This window comes from Lactuca saligna, chromosome 7 (genome assembly GCF_052625555.1).
Source record: "Lactuca saligna cultivar CGN05327 chromosome 7, ASM5262555v1, whole genome shotgun sequence".
Classification (NCBI taxonomy): domain Eukaryota; kingdom Viridiplantae; phylum Streptophyta; class Magnoliopsida; order Asterales; family Asteraceae; genus Lactuca; species Lactuca saligna.
In genome coordinates, this window is record NC_136423.1 from 180,838,594 (window position 1) to 180,861,640 (window position 23,047).

Consider the following 23,047-nt stretch of genomic DNA (forward strand, 5'->3'; position numbering starts at 1 on the left):
CAAATCAAAAACATCGCTATGCCCACCACTGTCGAACATCACAAAGGGTAAACTTTAAATTTAATATTATCATTAGATGATCAATACATATAATTTATTGATTTTCTTTTTATGTAATATATATTCCCATTAAAGTTCATATTTAATGTCTAATATATTTTCATTACATCCACCTTTATCAACTTTTTTTTTTGAAGAAAATAACTTCTACATCCCCACTAATTGTAGAGTTATTCGAAAATACCCGGAATTACATTCAAACTCATCATCCCATAACGTCCTACGACCGAATTTGCAACCTACAACAATTTCATCAAGGTTGCTACTTTCACAATTAACCAATTAAGGTAAATTATTAATAATTACTTTTATATTATTCTCTCGTTGCCAGTCAAAACCATATAAAGACTATTAATTTTTCCAAATTTAATAACTGTTATGATACTAATAAACAGTTATAAACGGTTTGTATACGTCGCCGACTTCAAATGTCCAAACAAACAAAAATGCAACAACTTTCAAGGATGTAAGGATGCATCACAACTATTGTTATATTACTACTTATTATAGTTTTTGTATTTAATTGATTATAAATTTAATTTCAATATATGTACTTTAATATTACATATACATATTCATATTTTCATTGTCATTTACAATACAATTTTTTTCCTATAAAGTCGTATCTTCATAACGTTTGTTTCTCATGTTACTCGAGAAGTTACTTCATCAGCTCCAACATCATGATCTCATAACCGTATACAACAAAATGTGCAACATTCATTTATTTCCACAAGGTCACCAATGTCACATATCACTGGTCAGGGTAAGGTTTACATAATTATTTTTTATTATGTTTACCTAAACAATTTAGATAATATAAAAACTTTAATACATTCAATATTTACTAACATAAAAAACAACCAATGAACAGTTGTAAACAGTTCAAGTACGTTGCCAATTTCAAATCACCAAACAATTCAAAATGCAACAATTTTCAATGCAGGCAAAACCTATTTGAACGATAGCCATATATTTCAAATTATGTCATTATTAATTAATACATAGTATTTTTTATTTTATCATATAATTAAATTCGCTATATTTCACTTTATACATTTTTCACGTTTAAAGTTACTTCACAATTATTACCAACACAATCATTAATCTTATCTAATTATTATTTTTTCAAAAAAATGTGCTACATTTCAAAAAAATAACACAACAAAAACGACAAAAGGGAAACAAAAACAATTCAATACAAAAGATATTTTTTTTATTTGAATGAAGATTTTGTGGAGAACTCAAACAATATTACTATTCATTCTCAACCTTCCTTCAGTTATACTGATAAGGTTGATTACCAATATATGTTATCATCTATTTTGTTAATACATCCACTTATACATTTTTTGCACTTCATTTTATAAATATTCATTGTCTTGTTAATAATTTAAATTATGTTTATTTTGCAGCACCAAGAAAAAAGAAACAAACATATGTGCCTTATAATTCAGTTAGTCAAAATGATATAATGATTGACACCCAGACTAAATGTATTCACATAAACAAAAGGTACTGTTTTTTTTTTTTTTTTTTTTCTATTTAAGATTTTAAATTTTGGTTATCTAATGAAAATATCCTTTCAATTTGTTATCACCATTTTCATATTACACGTACAGTATATATTATGTGATGAGTTTTTTTTGTTTCTTTATAGATTATTTGGATTCTAGTGATGCGGTATACATTTGCTATGTATGTAAAGTCAGGGTTTGGAAGGGAGAAGCAATAAGACGAAATAAAGATTTAAGGAAAACCTTTTATTCCATATGTTGTTACAATGGAAAAGTAGAATTACTAAACTTGATTCATTTACCTCAGTTATTGCTTGATTTATGTAGCAGAGTTACTGAAAAAAGTCAGAACTTTATAAAAAAATATTCGTAGATACAATATGATGTTTGCATTTACATTTATGGTTGGTAAGATTGTTCATGTCATTAACTCTGGAGGTGGTCCTTATGTTTATCGAATGCATGGACAAAATTATCATATTGCAGACAGCTTACTACCAAAGGAAGGTGAATTACCAATATTTTCCCAGTTGTATATATGTGATACATATCATGAGGTTGACAACAGAATCAATGCATACGAGTATGTAAATACATTCTATCATATAATAATATTAAATACACACAAACACACACACAGATATACATATATATATATATATATATATATATATATATATATATATATATTATGTCTCATAATATTTATATCCATGATTTTGTTTTCCTATTAATGTAGTTCAAAAAAGAAAAAGTCAACATCTCATAATTTAATGGGAAATCTTTTTCACCGGAGTTCTTGACTGTTCATGAGCTAATGTGTTTATTGGATTTTATAAATCCATTAGTTAAGGAATTTAGAATGGCACGTGATCGATTTGGATTGAATCCAACATAGCGTATTAGGCTTAAATTGATTGGGACAAAAGAAAAGGATGGTAGACAGTATACTTTTCCTACCACAAGTGAGGCTGTTGCACTTATTATAGGTGACATTGATGGTTCCAATTCACGAGATATCGTTTTGGAAACTCAAAGTCGTCAACTTCAACGTATTAATGAGTTGCATCCGCAATATCTTTCACTTCAATATCCTTTATTGTTCCCTTATACCGAAGACGGATTTCGATTGGATATATTACATCGTGGTGTTGAAGAACCAAACTCCAAAGGACAAACAACACTGAAAATGCGAGAGTTTTTTTGCTTATCGTATACAACAGAGAACTAATGAAATATCTTTGATATTACGTTCTAGAAAACTCTTCCAACAGTTTTTGGTTGATTCGTATACAATGGTTGAAAATGATCGGCTTAATTATATTCGGTTTAACCAACATTGCGTGTCACTCCTTATGGAGACTTGGCCGAGGCTGCTCAAGAAGGAACTGAAGATGCTTCTACGATGGGAAACCGTATTATTTTTACGTCTTCTTTTACGGGTGGTAGCCATTACATGCAACATATTACTTAGACGCAATAAATTTGGTTAAGTGGTTTGGTTATCCGGATATTTTTTTAACCGTCACATGTAATCCTAAATGGTCAAAGGTAATTAGATTCGTTGAATCTGAAAATCTCAAACTCGTACATAGGTCCGATATTTTAACAAGAATATTCAAAATAAAACTTGATTCACTGATCACTAGACTTAAGGAAGAAATTTTTTTGGGTGAAGTCGATGGAGATATAAATCTAAAATCTCATTATTCATTTTATTTTATTTTGATTTTATAATACCATGTGTTAACCAAGTAACATATTTGCATAACACAATTATATATACGATCGAGTTTCAAAAAATGGATCTTCCATATTGTCACGTATGCCTATTTTTAGAAAAAAAAAAGTCTAAACTTCCAGATCTCGAAGACATAGATCGCGTTATATGTGTTGAGTTGTCAGACAAGGAACTTGAACCAGATTTGTTTCAAATTGTTTCTGACAACATGATACATGGACCTTACGTCAATGATTTTCAATTTATGTCATGTATGAAAAATGACAAATATTCTAAAGGATTTCCAAAAGACTTTACAAATGATATGTATATTGACAATGATGTTTATCCAGTTTACCAAAGATGCGAAAATGGAAACACTGTCGTGAAAAACGGAGTTTCTTTGGACAATAGGCATAAAAATTAAAATTTTATTTATATAAACATTTATTTCTTTATAAATGTCATCTTTTATAGGAATGATATGTTAAATGATCTTAATTTTCTTTATGACATTTTATTTGTTTTTTCTGATATGTTATTACATATAATAAAACTAGTTACCCGTGGAAACCACAGTTATAAAATTTATTAAACTTTTATAGTAAACTCTCAAAATTTTTAATTAATTGTTTTAAATAAATTATTAATTACAAGATATTTTTATTAGTTATGCGAAATTATAATCGTTGATTCAAATAAATATGTAAAATTAATTTTTAATATATATTAGATATTTTTTATTTATGAATTAATGAAAACAATAATATAAAATTTAAAATGAAAAATAAATACATTGACAAATAACATCACATTAATTAGGAAGTCTAATAAATCTAAAATGAAGAACTAAGGGCATCCACAATGCATTGAACTCCATAGAGTTCAATGGATTGCCACATTATTTTTCTACATTCCATACAATTCAATAAAATTTTTTCCTACAACGCATTCAACTCTATAAAGTTCAATAGAAAGTTACAAAAACTAATTTAGAGTATGTATTCAAGATTAGAAAACTTTCATTTTTCCTATTGAAGAGTTCAATGGCCATTGAACTCCAAATCCATTGAATGTCAATGTGGCATCTTACTATGGTAGAGTTTCATCCATTGAATGACAACTAGACTTGCCACCTCATTCAACTCTCCCATTGAACTCACCATAGTGGATGCTCTAATAGATTGACAAGTGGCATCACATTAATTAAGAGGTCTAATATGGTGACAAATGGCAAAAAAAAAAACTACTCTTTTATTAGTATAGGAAGATACTTTTGAAGTAATACCAAGCCCATATGAATCTTGAGTGGTGTAATCAACTTGGATCGATAAAATACCTTTTTAAGTATATTAACAAAGGTCCAGACAGGATCACGACGTCTTTTTATGACGCCAAAAATAACAAAGAAACAAAATAAAGAAAATAACGATCATAATGAAATTGTCGAGTATTACAATTGTCGTTATAATTCTGCTTATGAGGCATGCCGGAGACTTATTAGGTATGACATTCATTATAGAAAAAGCCACCTATTGAAAGGTTGTCGTTTCACCTACAAGACAAACAACCTGTTGTGTTTAAACCATCCCAACATGTTACTGATGTTGTTTCTAAACCAACTATTGATGTTTCTCAATTTTTGGCCTAGATGGAATGTAATAGCTACGATGAAAAGGCAAAAAAGTTATCCTATGTTGAGTTCCCAACTCAATATGTTTGGAATAAATAAGATAAAGTATGGACAAGAAGAAAAACAAATACAAAGTCACTTGGCAAAATTAATCATGTGTCGCCCAAGTCTAGTGATGTTTATTACTTACGCATTTTGCTCAACAAAGTAAAGGGTCCTACTTGCTATGAAGATATTAGAACGGTTAACAGGACCGTTTATAACTCTTACGAATATGCTTGCTACGCTCTTGGTCTATTAGAAGATGATAAATAGTACATATCTTCTATACAAGAAACACATCATTAAGCCACTACAAGCCTCTATTCATTATGTTGATTACATCAGATAATCTATCCCGGTCTCATCATGTTTTTAAAGAGACATATAATTGTCTTTCCGTTGATTTCGTTCACGTTCGTGAACAAGAAATAGGTGTGAAAGTTACATTTTTAAATAAAATAAATCATTTACACAAAAAGATTCCCACTTTAATTGATATTATAAATAAATTATTTCATAATTTTTTAATGTTTTCAAGCTTGAAGCTAAAACCGTAAGCAATTTACCACCTAATATTGTCGTACATTGAGAAATCTTTATTGAGCTGTGGACTGAGTCTTAAGCAAATACCAAATATGTCATTACCTGATCACAAATATATTTAAGATTCTTGCAATATGTTAATTCAAGATGAGCTTAATTATGATCCGTCCAATCTTGAATCTGAACATCAACAACTGCATTCAAAATTAAATTTCGAGCAAAAAATGTTTATGATATAATTATGAATGCAGTTAACAACAAAAATGGTGGTGTCTTTTTCCTCTATGGTTATGGAGGAATAGGAAAAACATTTGTTTGGAAGACATTATCTGTTGCTATTAGATCTAAAGGCAAAGTAGTTATTAATGTTGCTTCAAGCGGAATCGCAGCACTCTTACTTTCTGGTGGTAGGACAACGCATTCAAGATTTCATATACCAATTAACTTGAATGAGAATTTGTTTTGCTCAATTACGACAGGTAACAATGTAGCTGCCCTTTTGAACAAAGCGAGCCTTATAATTTGGGATGAAGCCCCAATGATGCATTGTCATTGTTTTGAAGCAGTTGATAGGACACTTAGAGATATTAGCCTTCCATCGGACAATGATAAACCATTTAGAGGAAACACCATTGTATTTGGAGGTGATTCGACAAATTCTTCCAGTAATACAAAGAGGTAATCGTTCAGATATTATGCAGGCATCATTACATTCATCAAGATTATGTTGTGAATGTACAATTTTGCGTTTGACTGTAAACATGAGGCTTCAGGTCGTTTGTCCAAACAATGATTTCGAAGAGACAAAATCATTTGTTGTTTGGATTCTTAAAATTGGTTAAGGTACTATCGGTGGTCCTAATGATGGTGAGGTTGAAGTTGAATTTCCAGAAGAGGTGATCATTCCCTCTACGAGTGATCATATTCATTCAATTGTATCCTGCATTTATTCATCTTTTCATAAGCATCTTGATGATCCATTGTATTTTTAAGATAAAGCTATTTTGGTCCCTACTAATGAAGAAGTTGATGCTATCAACGACTACATGTTAGAATTAATGAAAGATGAAGGGAAAACATAACTGAGTTCAGATTCCTTATGTGAGACCGAGGCAGAAGATTCATTTGAGGAATCAGTATACTCTCCGGATGTGTTGAATGCTTTTAAGGCCTACGGAATTCCCAACAATAAACTTATACTAAAAAGGGTGTTTTGGTCATGTTGCTTTGTAATATCGACCAAACCAGAGGACTATGCAATGGTAGTAGATTACAAATCGTAAGGCTTGGAAGACATGTCATTGAAGCACGGATCATATCTGGTAGATTTATCAACGAGACTACTTATATACCTCGCATGAAGTTGACCCTATTCGATAAAAAAATTCATTCCGTTTTCAATGTAGGCAATTACCAATAGCAGTTTGTTTCGCTATAACCATTAACAAAAGTCAAGGACAGTCATTATCAAATGTTTGATTATACTTGTATAGACCTGTCTTCACCCATGGTTAGTTATATGTAGCTGTTTCTTGTGTAACAAACAAAAAAAATTTGAAGGTATTTAGATGTGACGAGTAAGGTCGTTCAACTAATAAAACAAAAAATATTGTCTACAAAGAGATCTTGCAACGTTTATAGATATTTATCGATTTCAGTGTTTTTCTTCACATTTTAATAATAACAATAGCCATAAACTTCATTTTATAATTATTATGCAATATATATATATATATATATATATATATATATATATATATATATATATATATATATATATATATATATATATATATATATATAGGATATAGATCCGGTAAGAAAATTTTTTTGGTAGGAATGTAAGAAATTTTTTTTCTACATATTTTTTTGATGAACAAAATAAATGAATCACTAGATGATTCATTTGTAAGATGATTCACAAGAAAAAATTCCCAAAAAAAACATCTTTATGATTCATTTTTAAGTAAATTAAGAAGGAAATTCATTCTTATGATAATTTTAGTGAAAAACAATAAAATCATTGTATAAATGAATCATCAAGATGTTTTTTGAGAATTTTTTCTTGTGAATCATCTTACAAATGAATCATCTAATGATTCATTTTGTTTGTTTGCGAAAAAAATATGTAGAAAAAAAACTTCTTACCTTCCTACCAAAAATTTCCTTCTTATTTGATCTTGATTATATATATATATATATATATATATATATATATATATATATATATATATATATATATATATATATATATATATATATATATATATAACAATTTTTTTGGGGATCGTGTAGTACTCCACCGTCCCATGTAGCTCTGCCACTAAACACTAGCCTTTTAAGAAAGTTTTAGTTTTTTTAAAGTTTTAAATGAAACTGCATGTATTTATCTTGCACATTTTGCAGCAAGTTTTTTCATTGTCCAAATTTGTCAAATACAACGTTGTATAACATTTCAGATGACACTCACGTTTCGCAGGACTCGCTACAAAACTATATCTTATTATGTTTTGTTTAGTGGCTCCTTTTGTATTTAAAAAATGTAAAAAGACATAGACACGGGAAAAGGCTAACGCACGTTCGCAATTTTTGTCCTTCACCTCTTCACATGGTGGGTCTACTTAATGAGCGTCTTTATATTATTATTATCTACACATTAAAAAATATAAATCGTGGTTATATTTGACCAACAAATATGCACAGTTTAAGGTGACGAAATAGACATGTTGGACTTGAAGTGTATAAACCTTGTTACAATAATATGTGTTCTTTTTTACTTAAAACATGAAGCAAAATATCATTTTCACAAAATCAACCACATATATGTTGGAGAAAGCAAACAGGTGTAATGATAATCAAATTTGGTTATTAAACTGGATATGAGACATTTTACCTAAGCAATAAGTAGTTCTATCCAAATGGATAAGAATCACGAACGCCAGTTACATGGTCGGTTTACAGTAGTTTCTAGCAGCTTTCAACTTCAACTTTTCATCACCAAAGTTTCATTACTAATTATAGCCATGAGGTATGGATGTATTTTCACACGTAGGAATCCTATATGGATCCTATGTAGAGGAGATGTTCACTAGTGAACACCTTCGTCCCCAACCGATGTAGTGGTGGTGAGGATTGAAGTTGGTCACGAGTTATCACATCCAATCAAAAACATTTCTCTGTATCTCTCTCTTTTGTTTCTCTCTTTATCTTGTTCATTAGTTGTTTGCTAGTGGACACTACCCCAAACAATAGTGAATAGTGAATGTGTTGTGAAAATGTATGATGATGATGTGGAATCATTTTCATCATTTTCACACGTAAATAAGACGTGGACATACATCATGGCCTAACTTTTAGTATCGCCGCGAAAGATATCACCCATTGACGTCTGTCAGGCTCATACAAATGTGCGGCATTTCGCATTTCATACGCCTATCACGTATTTGAGCATAACCTAAATCTCATTTGAGTAGGATACTCGTATACTACTAGCATCGATAAAAAAAATTTATCTAAAAAAACTCTATATTTTAACCATTTAAAGTATATTACATAACAAACTTGTGGATTTATCATTTATGAACATATAGACACCAATTTGACTCACATGCCTCCCATGTTGCATGCAGATGTGCCATAACTCTCTTGTAGACTAGGCTTCTTTTAACCTACTTTGGAATAATGCCACCAATCAATATGTCCACATACCTCAGGCCGTAATAGCCACAGATTGTTCCGGCAAAACCATGTTCTAAACAAAAACAACTATTCTACCTTATTATTAAAATTATTAATTTTTCATAGAAAAGATATCCAAACATTTCTAATGCATACACCATAATCATTTTACCCAAAAAAAGCATTGATAAATATGTTTAGTGGTTGATTAGAAACCCCATTAAAATGACCTTGTGATGCCTTATTACAACCGTTCATTTCGTCGTGTTTTCTAAGTTTTTATATAAAATATAGCATAACAAGAATATTGGTGAATGTGATCGGTGTTATAAGTATGTTCCTTAACCCAATAAATGTACATTCATTCAACCTAGACAAGCTAGGAACAATTTATGTACCCGGTGATCCAAATTCAGTAATATCAAATTATATATAATAACAAACAGAACAAGTTACTTACAAATTCATGTTGTGGTGTGTACTAGTGTTGTAAATTCTTATTCAATATATCGATCGTGCACCTTATGGTTCTTTATACTCTGTATAATATTATGCAACTTTCTCACCAACAGTTAAATTTTCTTGATATTTAATAATATGTGCTCATCATGACCCTAGGCGGTGGACCATAGAAGTGACTGTGCAAGGTCTTTCGTTCCAAGGCGTCCAAAATTTTCATTGGCTATGTAATATTAATATATAATCATCAGTCTATTTTTAAAAAGAAAAAAAAAAAAAGATAAATCATATGAAGTAAGAATGAGCCAAATTCAATGGCTCAAATTTGATACAAAGCATGAAGAAGCAATATCATAGCTATATTCGATGTTCAAAAAGATGGCGGGTAAGTGCAAGTGTGAAACCAAAAAATGAAGAATCAAACCGACGAATCGTGAATCGTAAATTGATAGCCTATGAAGTAATTAAGCAACAATATAATCGATTATGTGGTCTTAATTCCAAAATCTTAATAGTTAGAATCTCATTGCATATATATAATCATTTAAATAGTTATTGTCGGTGTAGCATCCATAAAGATAAGTTCTTCAAAGTGGAAGTTATTAAAAAATTACTTAAGTTCATTGGTGTCATGAGAAATGTTGAATGATTTGAATCCTATATGTGTGGAAAAAGATATGTTAGGCAAAATTGATCTTGAAACTACTTCTATGAGAACGACAAAGAATCTAAGCTTCCTTGGGCTTTAACTCCTAATCACTTGGATAGAAGCCATGTGACACAATCACTACACAACCATTAAACCAATTTATTTATTAATTTGTTATTTTATTATTATTTTTTTTATCTTGATACTATTACTAAAGATTTCGTATCAAGTATTTTTCTTTAAAATAGTAGATTTTTTGTAAATTGTTTAACCACACTTGTGTCTTTGAGGTACCATTTTATTTCTCTCTTTATGGTCCTAAAATATGTTTGGACCGAACTCGGTGCTCATATCTACAACTATATATATATATATATATATATATATATATATATATATATATATATATATATATATATATATATATATATATATATACTAGCCGTTACCCGCGCACAGCGGTGGGGACAAATAGCTTTTTTCAACGATGTTTTTTTAAAGAAAAATGTTATGTTCCAAAAGAAAGTTCATGTCGTGGGTGAGAGGAAGGGCGGTAGTCGTGATAGTGGTTGGTTGAAGGCGGAAGGAGGCAGAGCGGCTGTGGTGGTCGTGGTTATACTGTCTTGGTTACTAGTTAGGGTTCTTCGAGAGAGTGTGCATATACTTCTTACTTTGAAGGGATTACGAAGATAAATATTATGAGATGGCTTGTTACCAATGTGAGAGAAGAGATCCTCTATAAATTGTTGACATTGACCGCTTCAAATTGCTGAAGTGTTGAGATTGACGGGTTCAATTTGCAAATGAATTATTCTATTAATTTGATACGAGATTTTTAGGGGATAAATGATAGGGTTAAAGTTTTAATATTATTATATTATAAATGTGTTATACTTCAAGCTTAATAGTTTGGACGTCTTAAAAAAATAATATTATTATATTCAATCTATTTATAGAAATAGTTAGATTTCTTTTATAAATAGTATATATATATATATATATATATATATATATATATATATATATATATATATAGACAAATCTTTTTAAAATCTCAAAAAATTGTGACTACCCCATAAAGATTTAGGGTACTAAGTAGGCCACGAATAATAGAGTATTATTATTATGATTATTATTATTTATCATCTGCATATAAACATCTACTTGAGCAAGGCCCCTACCACACAAGGTCTTTGAGAATGTATGTTTGCAACTCGTCTAATTTCAAAGCATGGCAAAGCTTCCAAGCACAAATGGACAATGCTCGAAATGGTAACATGCTATGCAACCTTTATTTTATTTCAAATTGTTTAGAACCTATAAGTTATTCAATTTGTATTTTTATTTTATTAGACAAAGAATACAGCTTTATACGATTGGTCAAAAGTCTAATTTGTAACATTACATAATACCAAATAACAATCATATGTTTTTTGCTTTATGTTGGTGTTGGTTTGTACCAAAAACGCAAAAGTCGCATTCTAATTTAAAATGTATGAAACAAACAAGAAAGTGTTCAAACCAGTAGATGATATTTGTAACCATGTGTTTGTTTGACCATGGTAAACAATAGTTTTGCTTACAAAGATATAGATAAAGCACATTTTAGATGAGAAAAATCACGAAAAGTTAAGAATTATGATGATTATTAATTTTACATTATCAAGACTAGAATGGTTGTTTGTGTGTACTCATATCCACTGATGCTATTATTTAATTTAAATACAATTACAGTTATACCCATCTAGCAAGGAGCAAGATTATTTAAAGTATTGACTTTTCATAGATAGGTATTTATTATGTAATAGATAACTATCTCGATTGTCCCATAGCACTAATGATGATGAGAATGATACCGAACAAGGTGATGTGTTCAAAAGGTGTTGGTCAAAAGCAATAATTACCTTTAAGTAGATACTTATTAGGCTATTCATTATGGAGCTGATTTCATGTGTGGAATCCGATGTGTCTACCTTTACATACAGGTAAATACCGGCCCATTGGTCTGTAGACATTTTATGGAGGGGTGTTGCTAATAAGACATCCTTTAGACACCCTATAATCATTTTTATAAAAAGTCAACCTATAATCAACTTCTTGTAATTATCTTTTTCAGAAAACAATACAATTTCAACCCATAAAAATATTTCAAACATTAATTAGGGTTGTTTAAATGGTAAAATATGGTGTCTTTTTAGCCAACCCTTTTGTGGAAAGTACCACTTTACGGGCGAAGACGACAGAGATGATTGGTAGAACAAAAATGTGACTGTTTATGTATCCATTGGCAATACAAAAATTATTAGTTTTTTAAATGTAAATCAAACCACATTTACATATAAATACTACCATTTTTATATATTGTCACACTATAAACACATCCGTTTCTTCTATATTCTAAATTTTTCATTAACTTTTATAGATCAAAACCAAAATACTTCAAACACCCCAAATGATCCTTAGGTGCATGTTGGTGGATATATGCATATGTTAAGCTCAGCGATTCATCAACCATCCATACGCCAAAAATTACTACCAACAACATTTACCACAACAATTCTTTTCTTTCCAATTCTAAGCTTTTTTAACAATAATATTCTAAACCTCAACAATTTCAAGTACAACCATCTCAATCCCAAACTCAAGTCTCATTTTCTCAAACCCAACCTACAAACCTTGACAATAACAACGACGACGAAATGATCCAAAAAACTTAACCACCACCTAGAAAAAGACAAAAGAAATGAAATGTTAAAAAAGGTAGTCGGGATTGGACCGAAGAAGAGGAAGTAGTCGGGGTTGGACCGAAGAAGAGGAAATGAAGTTAGTGAATGTTCGGATATCTATATCAGAAGACAAACAAACAAGAAACGTGCAATCGGGAGAATGTTTTTAGAATCGTGTTTTACACAACTTTCACATGGAGATGGGGAAGATCCCATACCGGTCGTACAACACGATGAACGAAAAATGGTATGATCTACGATCAGCTTGCACCAAATTTAATGATATTTTTGAAAATCTTAAAAACATGTGCAAAAGTGGGAGCAATGATTTCAATTTCTATCAACCACATGCAACCAATTCAAGCTTACAAATTGTGGTAAATTGTTCTACCACCAAAAGAATGGCTAGTTTGTCGCAAGGGTCCAAAATGGGTACTTAACTTAGAAGCATGGTTGCAGAAATCGGGATTTATCGTGGATTTATCGTTTGGTGTTCTCCAACTGACTAGAATTAGTGTATTTGACGAAAACTATGGACTAATTGGTCAACAAAAGTCAAAGAAGTAAAAAAAAAAAGTAAAAAACACATACAAAATAACGATCCATAATTCAACCACAGACAAGAATTTGTATGTTTTCATTCCGACAGAATGCAATACACTTCGCTCACTTATTCTTAAAGAATTGAAAGTCAAATACTAATTACGGAAGCCATAACATAACCAATAAAGAAAACCCCCAAAATCACAACCATAAAAATAAAAAAATAAAAAACTAACTTCATATTCTTCATAAATACATAACAAAACAACAATCACATCCCCTATTATTACATAACCACAATCATGTCCCCTATTATTCAAACATTCTAACAGATTTTTCGTTTTCGATTTGAGAAAACCATAATAAAAAAATTACGCCTCTTTTGCATATATTTTATCAACTTTGTTTATTACAACATCAAAAAAACATACAAATACTATATTATTCAAACATTCAAACAAAATTTTAAGGATTCAACCGTAAAAATTTAAAACAAAAAAATTACCTCTAGGGTGAGAAACGAAATCTTAGTCGTCTTCATCCAAATTCAACACCATTGCTGGTGTGTTCTTAAATTTCTTCTTGAAAGCCCTCAACCTTGTACTCCTCATTATACTCAATTTTTTCTTCTTCGAAATATCACAATGCAATTTTAGTAAACAACTCTTGGAGAATCGATGAGTATATACAAAACAAGAATAGTATTTACCGATTTTTTTGTTAATTCTAGTAAATATTCTTTGATTTCGTATTCCGATAGAATGGGAGTCGAATTCAGGTTTATGCAATGTTATTGGGATTATGCGGTCAGTTGAGATTAGTATATGAAAATTCCTATTTTAATGGTGATGAGAAATTTACACAAATACCCTTATGCACCCGTTTTCATTTAATGTGAAGGTTTTTTATTTTATTTATATTAATGTAACACCCATAAAAATCATGCCAAATTTAAACTTTTACAAAACACTTAAAACCATTTAACATTACAAGTTTGTTTTCAAAATAATAAATATCAGAGTATCCCGGTATCAAATCATAAAATCACAAAACAGGAGGAGCGGTACGATCATGCCTTCGACTTCCCGTGATCACTAAAAGTACCTGAAAAAACAAACTGAAACTGTAATCCTGGAACCTTTGTGAATTAGCCCCAAAATACCAACCTCATATAACCATAATCATATCATATCAACAAATACAAAACAACCATGCATCTCGAGTCTACAGTGTGACTGGTCTGCCCGCAGTGGGCCTTCAGTCTACCTGGTCCACTCTCTGAGTCTACAGTATGACTAGACCGCCCGCACCAGGCTTCAGTCTATCTGGCCCACTCTCCGAGCCTCGACATGTCTGGATCACCCTCTTGGGGCCTTCAGCCTATCCGGACTACTCGCTGGACCTTCTGCCTAACTATGTGCCCTCCTGGGCCTGTAGTCTATCCGGTCCGCCTTGGGTATGTTGGCCTACAACATGAAGCAGGACCCACCTCAACCCAACCCCCATACCAATCAAACAATCATGTGCCCATAAATATTGATATTGACATATGTATACATATTTTTAGGCAATATTTATTTACATTTTTGTTGATATTTAGGTTATTTGCATGGAATTATGGTACTTATAAGGATAATTGTTATTTGTAGTTAAAGTAGAGCATTTTCGAAGAAAGGGACCAGAATTGACAATACTTGGAACATTGGAGACTTGGAGTACAAAAGTTGAAGAAATTCACAGATTTAACCTATGTCACGATGTGAACCATAAGCCCACGATGTGGCATTAATATTCCAGAAGATAAGTACGTGCGAAGCAACAATCCTTGCCCGATACGGATAACTCTCAAACCACGACGTCAAGCTTCCTGTCACGACATGAATAATGATTTTCGGAAAAACTATATAAACTCTTGGCCATTATGAATTGAGGATATTTTGGTTGATAGAAGGCAGACCTAGAGACGATTTTAAGAGGAAAAGAAGTTCTGGAAAAGGTTTTTATCACCTAAGGAGAGAAAAGTACACCAATAGTTTATTTGGTACATTCATGATGACTTCTTTTATGTTTTTTTAGTTTGCTAGTTGCTATGAGCAGCTGAATCTAGCTATTCTTGTTTAGCTAGATGAAGCTTCCAACTTATGGTTTAGTTTAATGATAATGGATTTGCTTAGTTGGTAATTTGCTTGTGTTTGATTTGTACTACCTAGCATGTTAATATTTGTTTCTTTAGTTGCTTAAATTCATGTTCTGTATTACTAAATTTCATGAACTTGAAACCTAGTGATTTAGTGAACATTAAATTGATAGATCGACCAAAATCTAGATAGTAATTGAAGTAAATAAATTTAGCTGTGCTAGAGAACATAAATTATGACGATAATTTTGTTTGCCTAATCTTACATAGTAAATTCATAATTTACAACTTATTATGTGTTTGATTGTGTGTGATCATACATAGCTTACATGAATTAGTTGAATATTAGTAAATTTAGACTTAAATTACTAATACGATAATAACCCACTTGATAATCCATAATTGTTAGCAAACCATAAAGAAGAAGTGGATTTGAACTAGACAAGAGTGTTTTTAGTAATTGATTGAAATTAAGTTAAGTTCGTCTGATCTTGCAAAATCAGATAAAAACTCTTCCTTTGTTAATAATTAGGTTGATTTTGTGGTAAATAGATTTATCAGTTAGCACCGTTCCCTGTGATCGACACCCGACTTACTTAACTATTCTATAAATTTGACTAGGTACACTACCTAAGTGCAATTTAGTTAGTAAGGAAGTTAAGTTATAAATATTAAAATTAGGTGTAGCTAATTGCACGCATCAAGTTTTTGGTGTTGCTGCCGGGGAACGGCTTAGTTAGTTACTAGTTTATTTACTATAATTAATCGATCCTTTTTTGTGAGGTAAAACCTGCAAAGAGTTATATTTTTTTTAATTTGTTTCATTTTTTCCTGCATTACAGAACTCACGACGTGAGCCTTATTGCTCACGATGTGAGAATCGGATTCTTAGTTTTATTTGTTTTTAGTTTGTATTTCTTAGTTCAGTTTTACGTTTTTATTTTTTTGTTTTATTTCAGGAGTTCATGACCAAAGGCTCTAACATACCTTTGGTGCCACCACTTGAAGATCCAGAGTCGGCAATTTACAAAAAGAATGATAAGAACGTGAAAGAAGATCAAACACCAAAGAAGACACCTTTACAAGAATTCAAGTCAGTGTTCTCAAAGATGTCTGGAAAGAAAATAGAAGAGTTAAGTTAATCTTCAAATAACAAGAGCAAGGTTGAACATTTAGATCAAATACCTGTCCAAACCGAATCGGAATATGATACCGAGCCTGAATTTGAATTACATACGAGTGAACCCAGAAACGAGCCAAGGAACGAGATGGCGAACATTGAATAAATATCAATGGGAGTTTAAAGAATGAGAATTCGAGATGATCTTGGTCCAGGTTAGTACAACCTGTCATTCCTTCCACTGCCACATTCGAGCTACAAGGACATATCCTTTCTGTATTGAAGGATTTCCCATTCTATGGAAAAGATCATGAGGATGCGTTTAAGCACTTAGATGAAATCAACGACATTGCAGATTATTTTAATGTCTCGAATGTTAATAGAGATACCGTCTTGCTAAGGATGCTTCCCGTTACTTTTAAGGGAGCTACAAAGGACTGCCTAAAAGCACTACCACCTGGTACGATCACTACTTGGGCTCAGATGCGCGAAAAATTCTTAGACCAATTTTGCCCATCATCCAAGATAGCAAAACTCAAGAAGGCAATAGCCAATTTTGAGCAAAACCCGGGGGAGTCACTTTACGAGGCATGGGAGCGTTACAAAGGGTTGTTAAGGAATTGTCCTCAACATGACCTTAACATTCAACAAGAAGTGTCTATATTCTATGATGGGGTCAATGTAATGACAAGTCAACTCCTTGATTCTCAAGGACCACTTACAAAGAAAAATTTCGGCGAAGTCAAGGAATTAGTTGAAGAATTTGCAAAGCATTCTCGTGAATACCACAATCTAGGGAATGAAGGCATAAAAGGAATTGGGAGTGCACATTCTGAAGAAATGGCTGCTATGATGGCAATGCTAAATATTATGGACCGGAGATTGACCCAAATGGACCAGTCAATTCATGCAATTAGAGTTGGTTGTGAACGATGTAATGGTCCACACTTGACCAAAGATTATCATTTGGATGAATATGGGAACAAGAAGGCTCAAGTTTGCTATTCGAGTGGGGACAACTATGATGAAGATTGGATAAAACCAAAGAAAGAATGGCTGTCATACGATGAATACAAGAAACAAAAGGAAGAGAAATATAAGCAAACAGGTTAAGGCTTCTACCAAAAAGAGCAACCGCCAGCCGAGAAGAAAGTAGACTTGGAAAACATCTTGACCCGATTTATGGAGGCTTCCGGGAAAAGGCATGATGATACCGATGTAGTGCTAAAGAAACACATGAACATGATGAAAGAACAACACAAAATGATGATTGATCAGCAAGCCTCATTAAGAAACCATCAAGCTTCGATTCAAAATCTATAAGTCCAAGTTGGTCAACTAACTACTATGGTGAGAAACAAATTATCTTCACAATTTCCCAAAAAGAAGACTCAATCCCAGGTTATGATGATTGAGACTGAAGAAGAAGCCATCTCTGAGTTCCTAGAAGCATTAGATGTAGAGCCAAAGCAGCCCAAACCGGAGCCGAAGAAGATAAAGATCAAGAGTCGAAATTATGCTAAATTACAGAATTCGCATCGTGAACCATATCTGTTCATGTCGTGGGATCAATCTAAACTGGACAATTCATAAAATGTTCTGGTATATCGTCTGCCTCTACCATTTCTTTCCCGAGCTGGTCTTAGTCCACTGGAAAGAGAACATTTGGAATTTATTAAGCATGTAAGGGGTATCCCGATTAATACTCCTTTTGTCGAGTCATTATCCAAAATTCCTGAATATGCGAAGTTTTTACAAGTGTTGATAGACACTCGTTAGCAACTAAAGAAGAATTCTAAGGTGATTCTAAGTGAGCAAAGCTCAAAAGTTGTATTGGGAGAGATACCTAAGAAGATGGGGGATCATGGACGCCTCACTCTTCCATGTGAGTTTGTGAATAATATGAAGATTTAAGCTTTAACCGATTCTGAGGCTAGCATAAATTTGATGCCTTATTCATTTTATCAGAAGTTGAATATTCAGAAGTTGAAGGCTGCAAAGATGACTATTCACATGGCAAACCGTTCAGTGACACAACCCCGGGGAATTGTGGAAGATATTCTCATAAAAATTGGGACATTCGTTTTTCCAATAGATTTTGTGGTTTTAGATATGAAAGAACATCCTGATGTTCCGATTATTCTTGGTCGCCCATTACTAAATATTGTTACGGCTTTGGTTGATATACGTGAATCCAAGCTTACTTTGAGAGTTGGAGATGATAAGGAAATTTTTGGAATGGAAGATGGTTTCCAAGGGAGTGATGTTTAAGGAGAGGTTTTCAACAGTGATGAAGAGAATGAACTTGAAGAATTAGAGAAGCCTATGGAAGAAGAAATCAAAACAATTCAACAAGTCAAACGCACTAAACCAAGAGCATCAGTTCCATTTTTCGTGGAAGTCATTGCCTACACCAAAACAACAACTTTTATGAGTGAGGAAAATGATGAGTTGTCAAGTGATGAAGACAAGGTTACTTCCAAGGAGACGGTTCCAGTGGCGAAAGAAGAGAAGGTTCCTATTGAGCTAAAGAAGAATGAAGAAAAGTTGGAAACAAAAAGGACAAAAAGGAAACTTGACATAGACGAGACAAAGGCTAAAAAGGAAAATTCGAAAAAGGCATACATTCGACGTGTTCAAGCATACAAAAGGTGATGGAGGGAACAGAAGATCCAGCTGGTGATGGACTCCTCTGAAGATTCAACGTAGCAAGGCATGGAGTCCGGCTCACGACTCCATCAAAAAGAATCGCTTCTCGGGAGGCAACCCGAGTTTGGTTTGCATTTTCTTTTCTTTTATTTTCTTTGTAGGAATTATTTTAGGAAAGTGATCATTTCGTCATCTAAAAATTATTAAATGTTAAAAGTTATATGTGGGGAACTTGAGAAATTAAGTGGTAAACAATTAGAATAAATAAATATCATAATTTACATTATATTTAGTCCATACTAAATTTCATGTTGTGGGTATATGCTTCACGTCGTGAATTGGATTGATAAACGGGGTACCCTCGTTTAGCCAGCTTTGAAGCTCGGATCCCATTAACTTGAAATCACGACGCGAAGTGGTAATTCACGTCGTAGCTGTTTAAAGAACACGGAGGGTGGGGGACCAGTTAAGTTAACACTTTGACCCACCATTTGTTTATTTTCCTGTCACACGAACGGAATCAAGAAGTCCCCACAGTCGATTTCCTTCATTTTTCTTCCAAATCACTTGCATTATCTTCTCTTAACTTCATCTGGTATGTATTTCATCCTTTAATTGTTGCCATTGCTCCCAATTTTATGCATTTTGATGGTTAGGGTTTGTATAGAAATTAGAAGTTCCCAAAATTGGATAAATTAGTTGGTGTTATATGGATGCATGGTCTTATATTAGTAGATAAAACAAACCCCATGTGGTATTTTTGTCGGATATTGATTGTATGATACTCGATCTGAGTTCAGGTCCCGACTACGTTTCACGATGTGAAACTCTTGTTCACGACGTGAAACCTGGGTGACTAGGTTTCTTGTTTCATTTTTAATGGATTGTTTGGGTGTTTTGTTTTGTTTTTGTTTGTCTTTGATCATTGCAGGAAAATGGCACCTAGAAGGGCTGTTCAACAGGAAAATGACCCGATCGATGTGGCGGGCATTCACCCATTGTATTAATTTCCACAGAATATATCTCAGGCATTATTGACAACATATAAGAACTGTTTTAGATGGATGTATAACCGCGAGTTTGCATTAGCACCCATTGTGGATTTTGGGCATGGTTGTTGAATTGGAAAGTTATTGGACAAAGGTGTACGAAGGCAATGATTTTTCTTTTACATGTCATGGGTGAAGGAATTTTTTTGCAATTCAAGAACCCGTTTATCGGGAATTGTCTATGGAGTTTTTCTCTATCGTGAACTTTGAAGAACGTTCTATAGACTTTGATTATAACCGAGCACTTGTTTTCCGGTTAGGTGGGGAATATTAAGAATGTAGTCTTCGGGAGTTTTTTTGGCGCATGGGGCTATATACGGAAGTAGAGACTCAATCTCCATTCTTTGTACCCTTTTTACTTGGGTGTGTTCGGGATTTTACACCCGACATTTTTTATGCCCAATTTTGGAGGACTATCTCAAATCACACGTATGATTCTCGTGATTCCAGTGAATTACATATTCGGAATCCCATGTATCGTTTTCTTCATCGCCTTGTCACCTTTTCTATCAATCGCAAGCACCATGGTGATAAGGTTTCCCTCCAAAATTTGTTTTACTTATGGAGTATTATCACTCCCGAGGTTTGTTGCGACCTTCCCTATATGCTTGCTCGATTTTTAGGGAAGACGGCGGCTAGTTCTAGGCAAGGGAGTCCGATCACAAGTGGACATTTAGTCACTCGCCTTACCCGGTCTTATGGGATTTTATCACCTAATTTTTTTCGGAACCTTACCCGCTTCCCGGTTAATGATTTGATGGTTCAGTTTTTGGGTGTTATGCGAGTGGTGGTTAATGTTGGGGAGGATATGTGTTACCTCTGGAAGATGATGAGCATCCGCCCGACCAACCCAAACCACAACCAAGGCCTCGGCGGAGGAATGTTCGAGGACGAGGCGAGAGAGGACAACCGGTGCAACAAAATGCACCATGGGGAGGAGCACATTTTTGGAGGAGACATGTCTGGATATTTTGATCAATTATCCTTAAGCACTAATTAGATCGGGGGTACGATGGAGAATATGGTCCGACATTTCCAGATTGAGCAACCACCACATTTGGGGAGTCACTACTCCATTTGCCCAACATGGAGCTCGTATCAACAACAAAGAGGAGATGGAGAAGGACCAAGTGGAGCTCAAGGACGTGAAGATGATGATTAATCTCTTTATTTTAGTTTTATTTGGTTTTTAGTTTTTATTAGTTTATGTTTGGTTTTTAACCTTGTTATGGTTTGTAAGACTTGTTAAACCATTATGTTACTTTTATTTGTCCTTTGGTTGGTTTATTTCAGATTTGCAATTTAGTTAGTAAGGAAGTTAGGTTATAAATATTAAAATTAGGTGTAGCTAATTGCACGCATCAAGTTTTTGGCTCCGTTTCCGGGGAATAAGTGTGGGGTTAGAATCTAGAGTCACAAGTCAAGACCCACAAGTAGAAATAAGTGTGGGTGCGTCAAAAAGAGAAGATGGAATCTGAAAGGGTCTAACAGATCACTAACACACCAACCATCCTAAATATTAAAATTAGGTGTAGCTAATTGCACTCATCAATATCATACGTTAGCATGTATATAACAGATAATCATACCGATCTAACATATCACTAACACAACAACCATCCTATATCCAGGACAGCGACCTAACCAGTCACTAACATATCATCATCCTATATACTAGGATACCGACCTAAACCAGGTCACTAACATAATATCATCCTAACTACTAGGATGCAAATCTAGCAAATCAATAAACATATCAAGCAAATACCCAAATACAACTCCGATAAAGGGCCGACCTAGGTGCCTTAGACCCTATTGATATAGTGAGGATAACTCATCTCGCAATTCCATTCTGAACTGAAGTACCAACTCCCGAAGTGTTGTCACACCGAAAATCCCGAACTATCTAAAATAACAAATGTTTAGTCAACATATGGGCTATCAATCCTGACTAAGGGTCCATATAGTCCATTTTGTATTTTCTCTAACTTAGGCCATGGCCCAAAACCAAATCCATGATCATAAAGTCCACATATACAAAACCCATTATTGGCCTAAATTACCAAATTGGGCCCAACTCCATAATTAGGCCTAAATCCAAGATCCGTTATCAAAACTTGGTCCAAATCCAATTATTCAATGAGTCCAGCAAAGCCCAAGCCCAGCTAGTCCAAACACAACCCATAACCCGAAGATTAAAAAAAACCAACAGAGGAAGTACGCGAGGCGTACTCCTCTGGTACGTTGCGCGTACTCTCCTTATGTTGACCACCATCGGGGTAGTTGACCCACTACGTTGGGCGTACTGGATTTATGCGGGGCGTACACACGACTGAACCAAAACTCTCATAAGTGCTTAATGGCTTAAACACTTAAGCCCATATTTCAGATCCATCGACTAAAAGTGTCTAGGAACCATAAATTCTTGAAATTTATCACTTGAGACGTCCAGGAAGCTCTTAATCCAAGGTCTTAATCCATTAAGGCCTTTCTACTACATGCATGGGACATCTAAAGCAATT

The 23,047-nt window shown here is 33.1% G+C and overlaps 1 protein-coding gene and 1 non-coding gene across 2 annotated transcripts; one reads left to right on the forward strand and one right to left on the reverse strand.

The window, feature by feature from the left end:
• Positions 1-5,756: 5,756 nt before the first annotated feature.
• On the forward strand, positions 5,757-6,197 carry LOC145007508 (uncharacterized). The gene has a single exon (XM_078966435.1). The coding sequence runs from the start codon at positions 5,757-5,759 to the stop codon at positions 6,195-6,197; it is 441 nt and encodes a 146-aa protein (XP_078822561.1).
• Positions 6,198-17,358: 11,161 nt separating this feature from the next.
• Positions 17,359-17,465, reverse strand: LOC145007687 (small nucleolar RNA R71). The gene has a single exon (XR_013663059.1). It is a non-coding gene; the product is annotated as a small nucleolar RNA R71 (small nucleolar RNA).
• Between the last annotated feature and the right edge of the window lie 5,582 nt (positions 17,466-23,047).

Coding starts and splice junctions, on each gene's coding strand:
- LOC145007508 (XM_078966435.1), top strand. CDS start 5,757: ATGAATGCAGTTAACAACAAAAATGGTGGTGTCTTTTTCCTCTATGGT.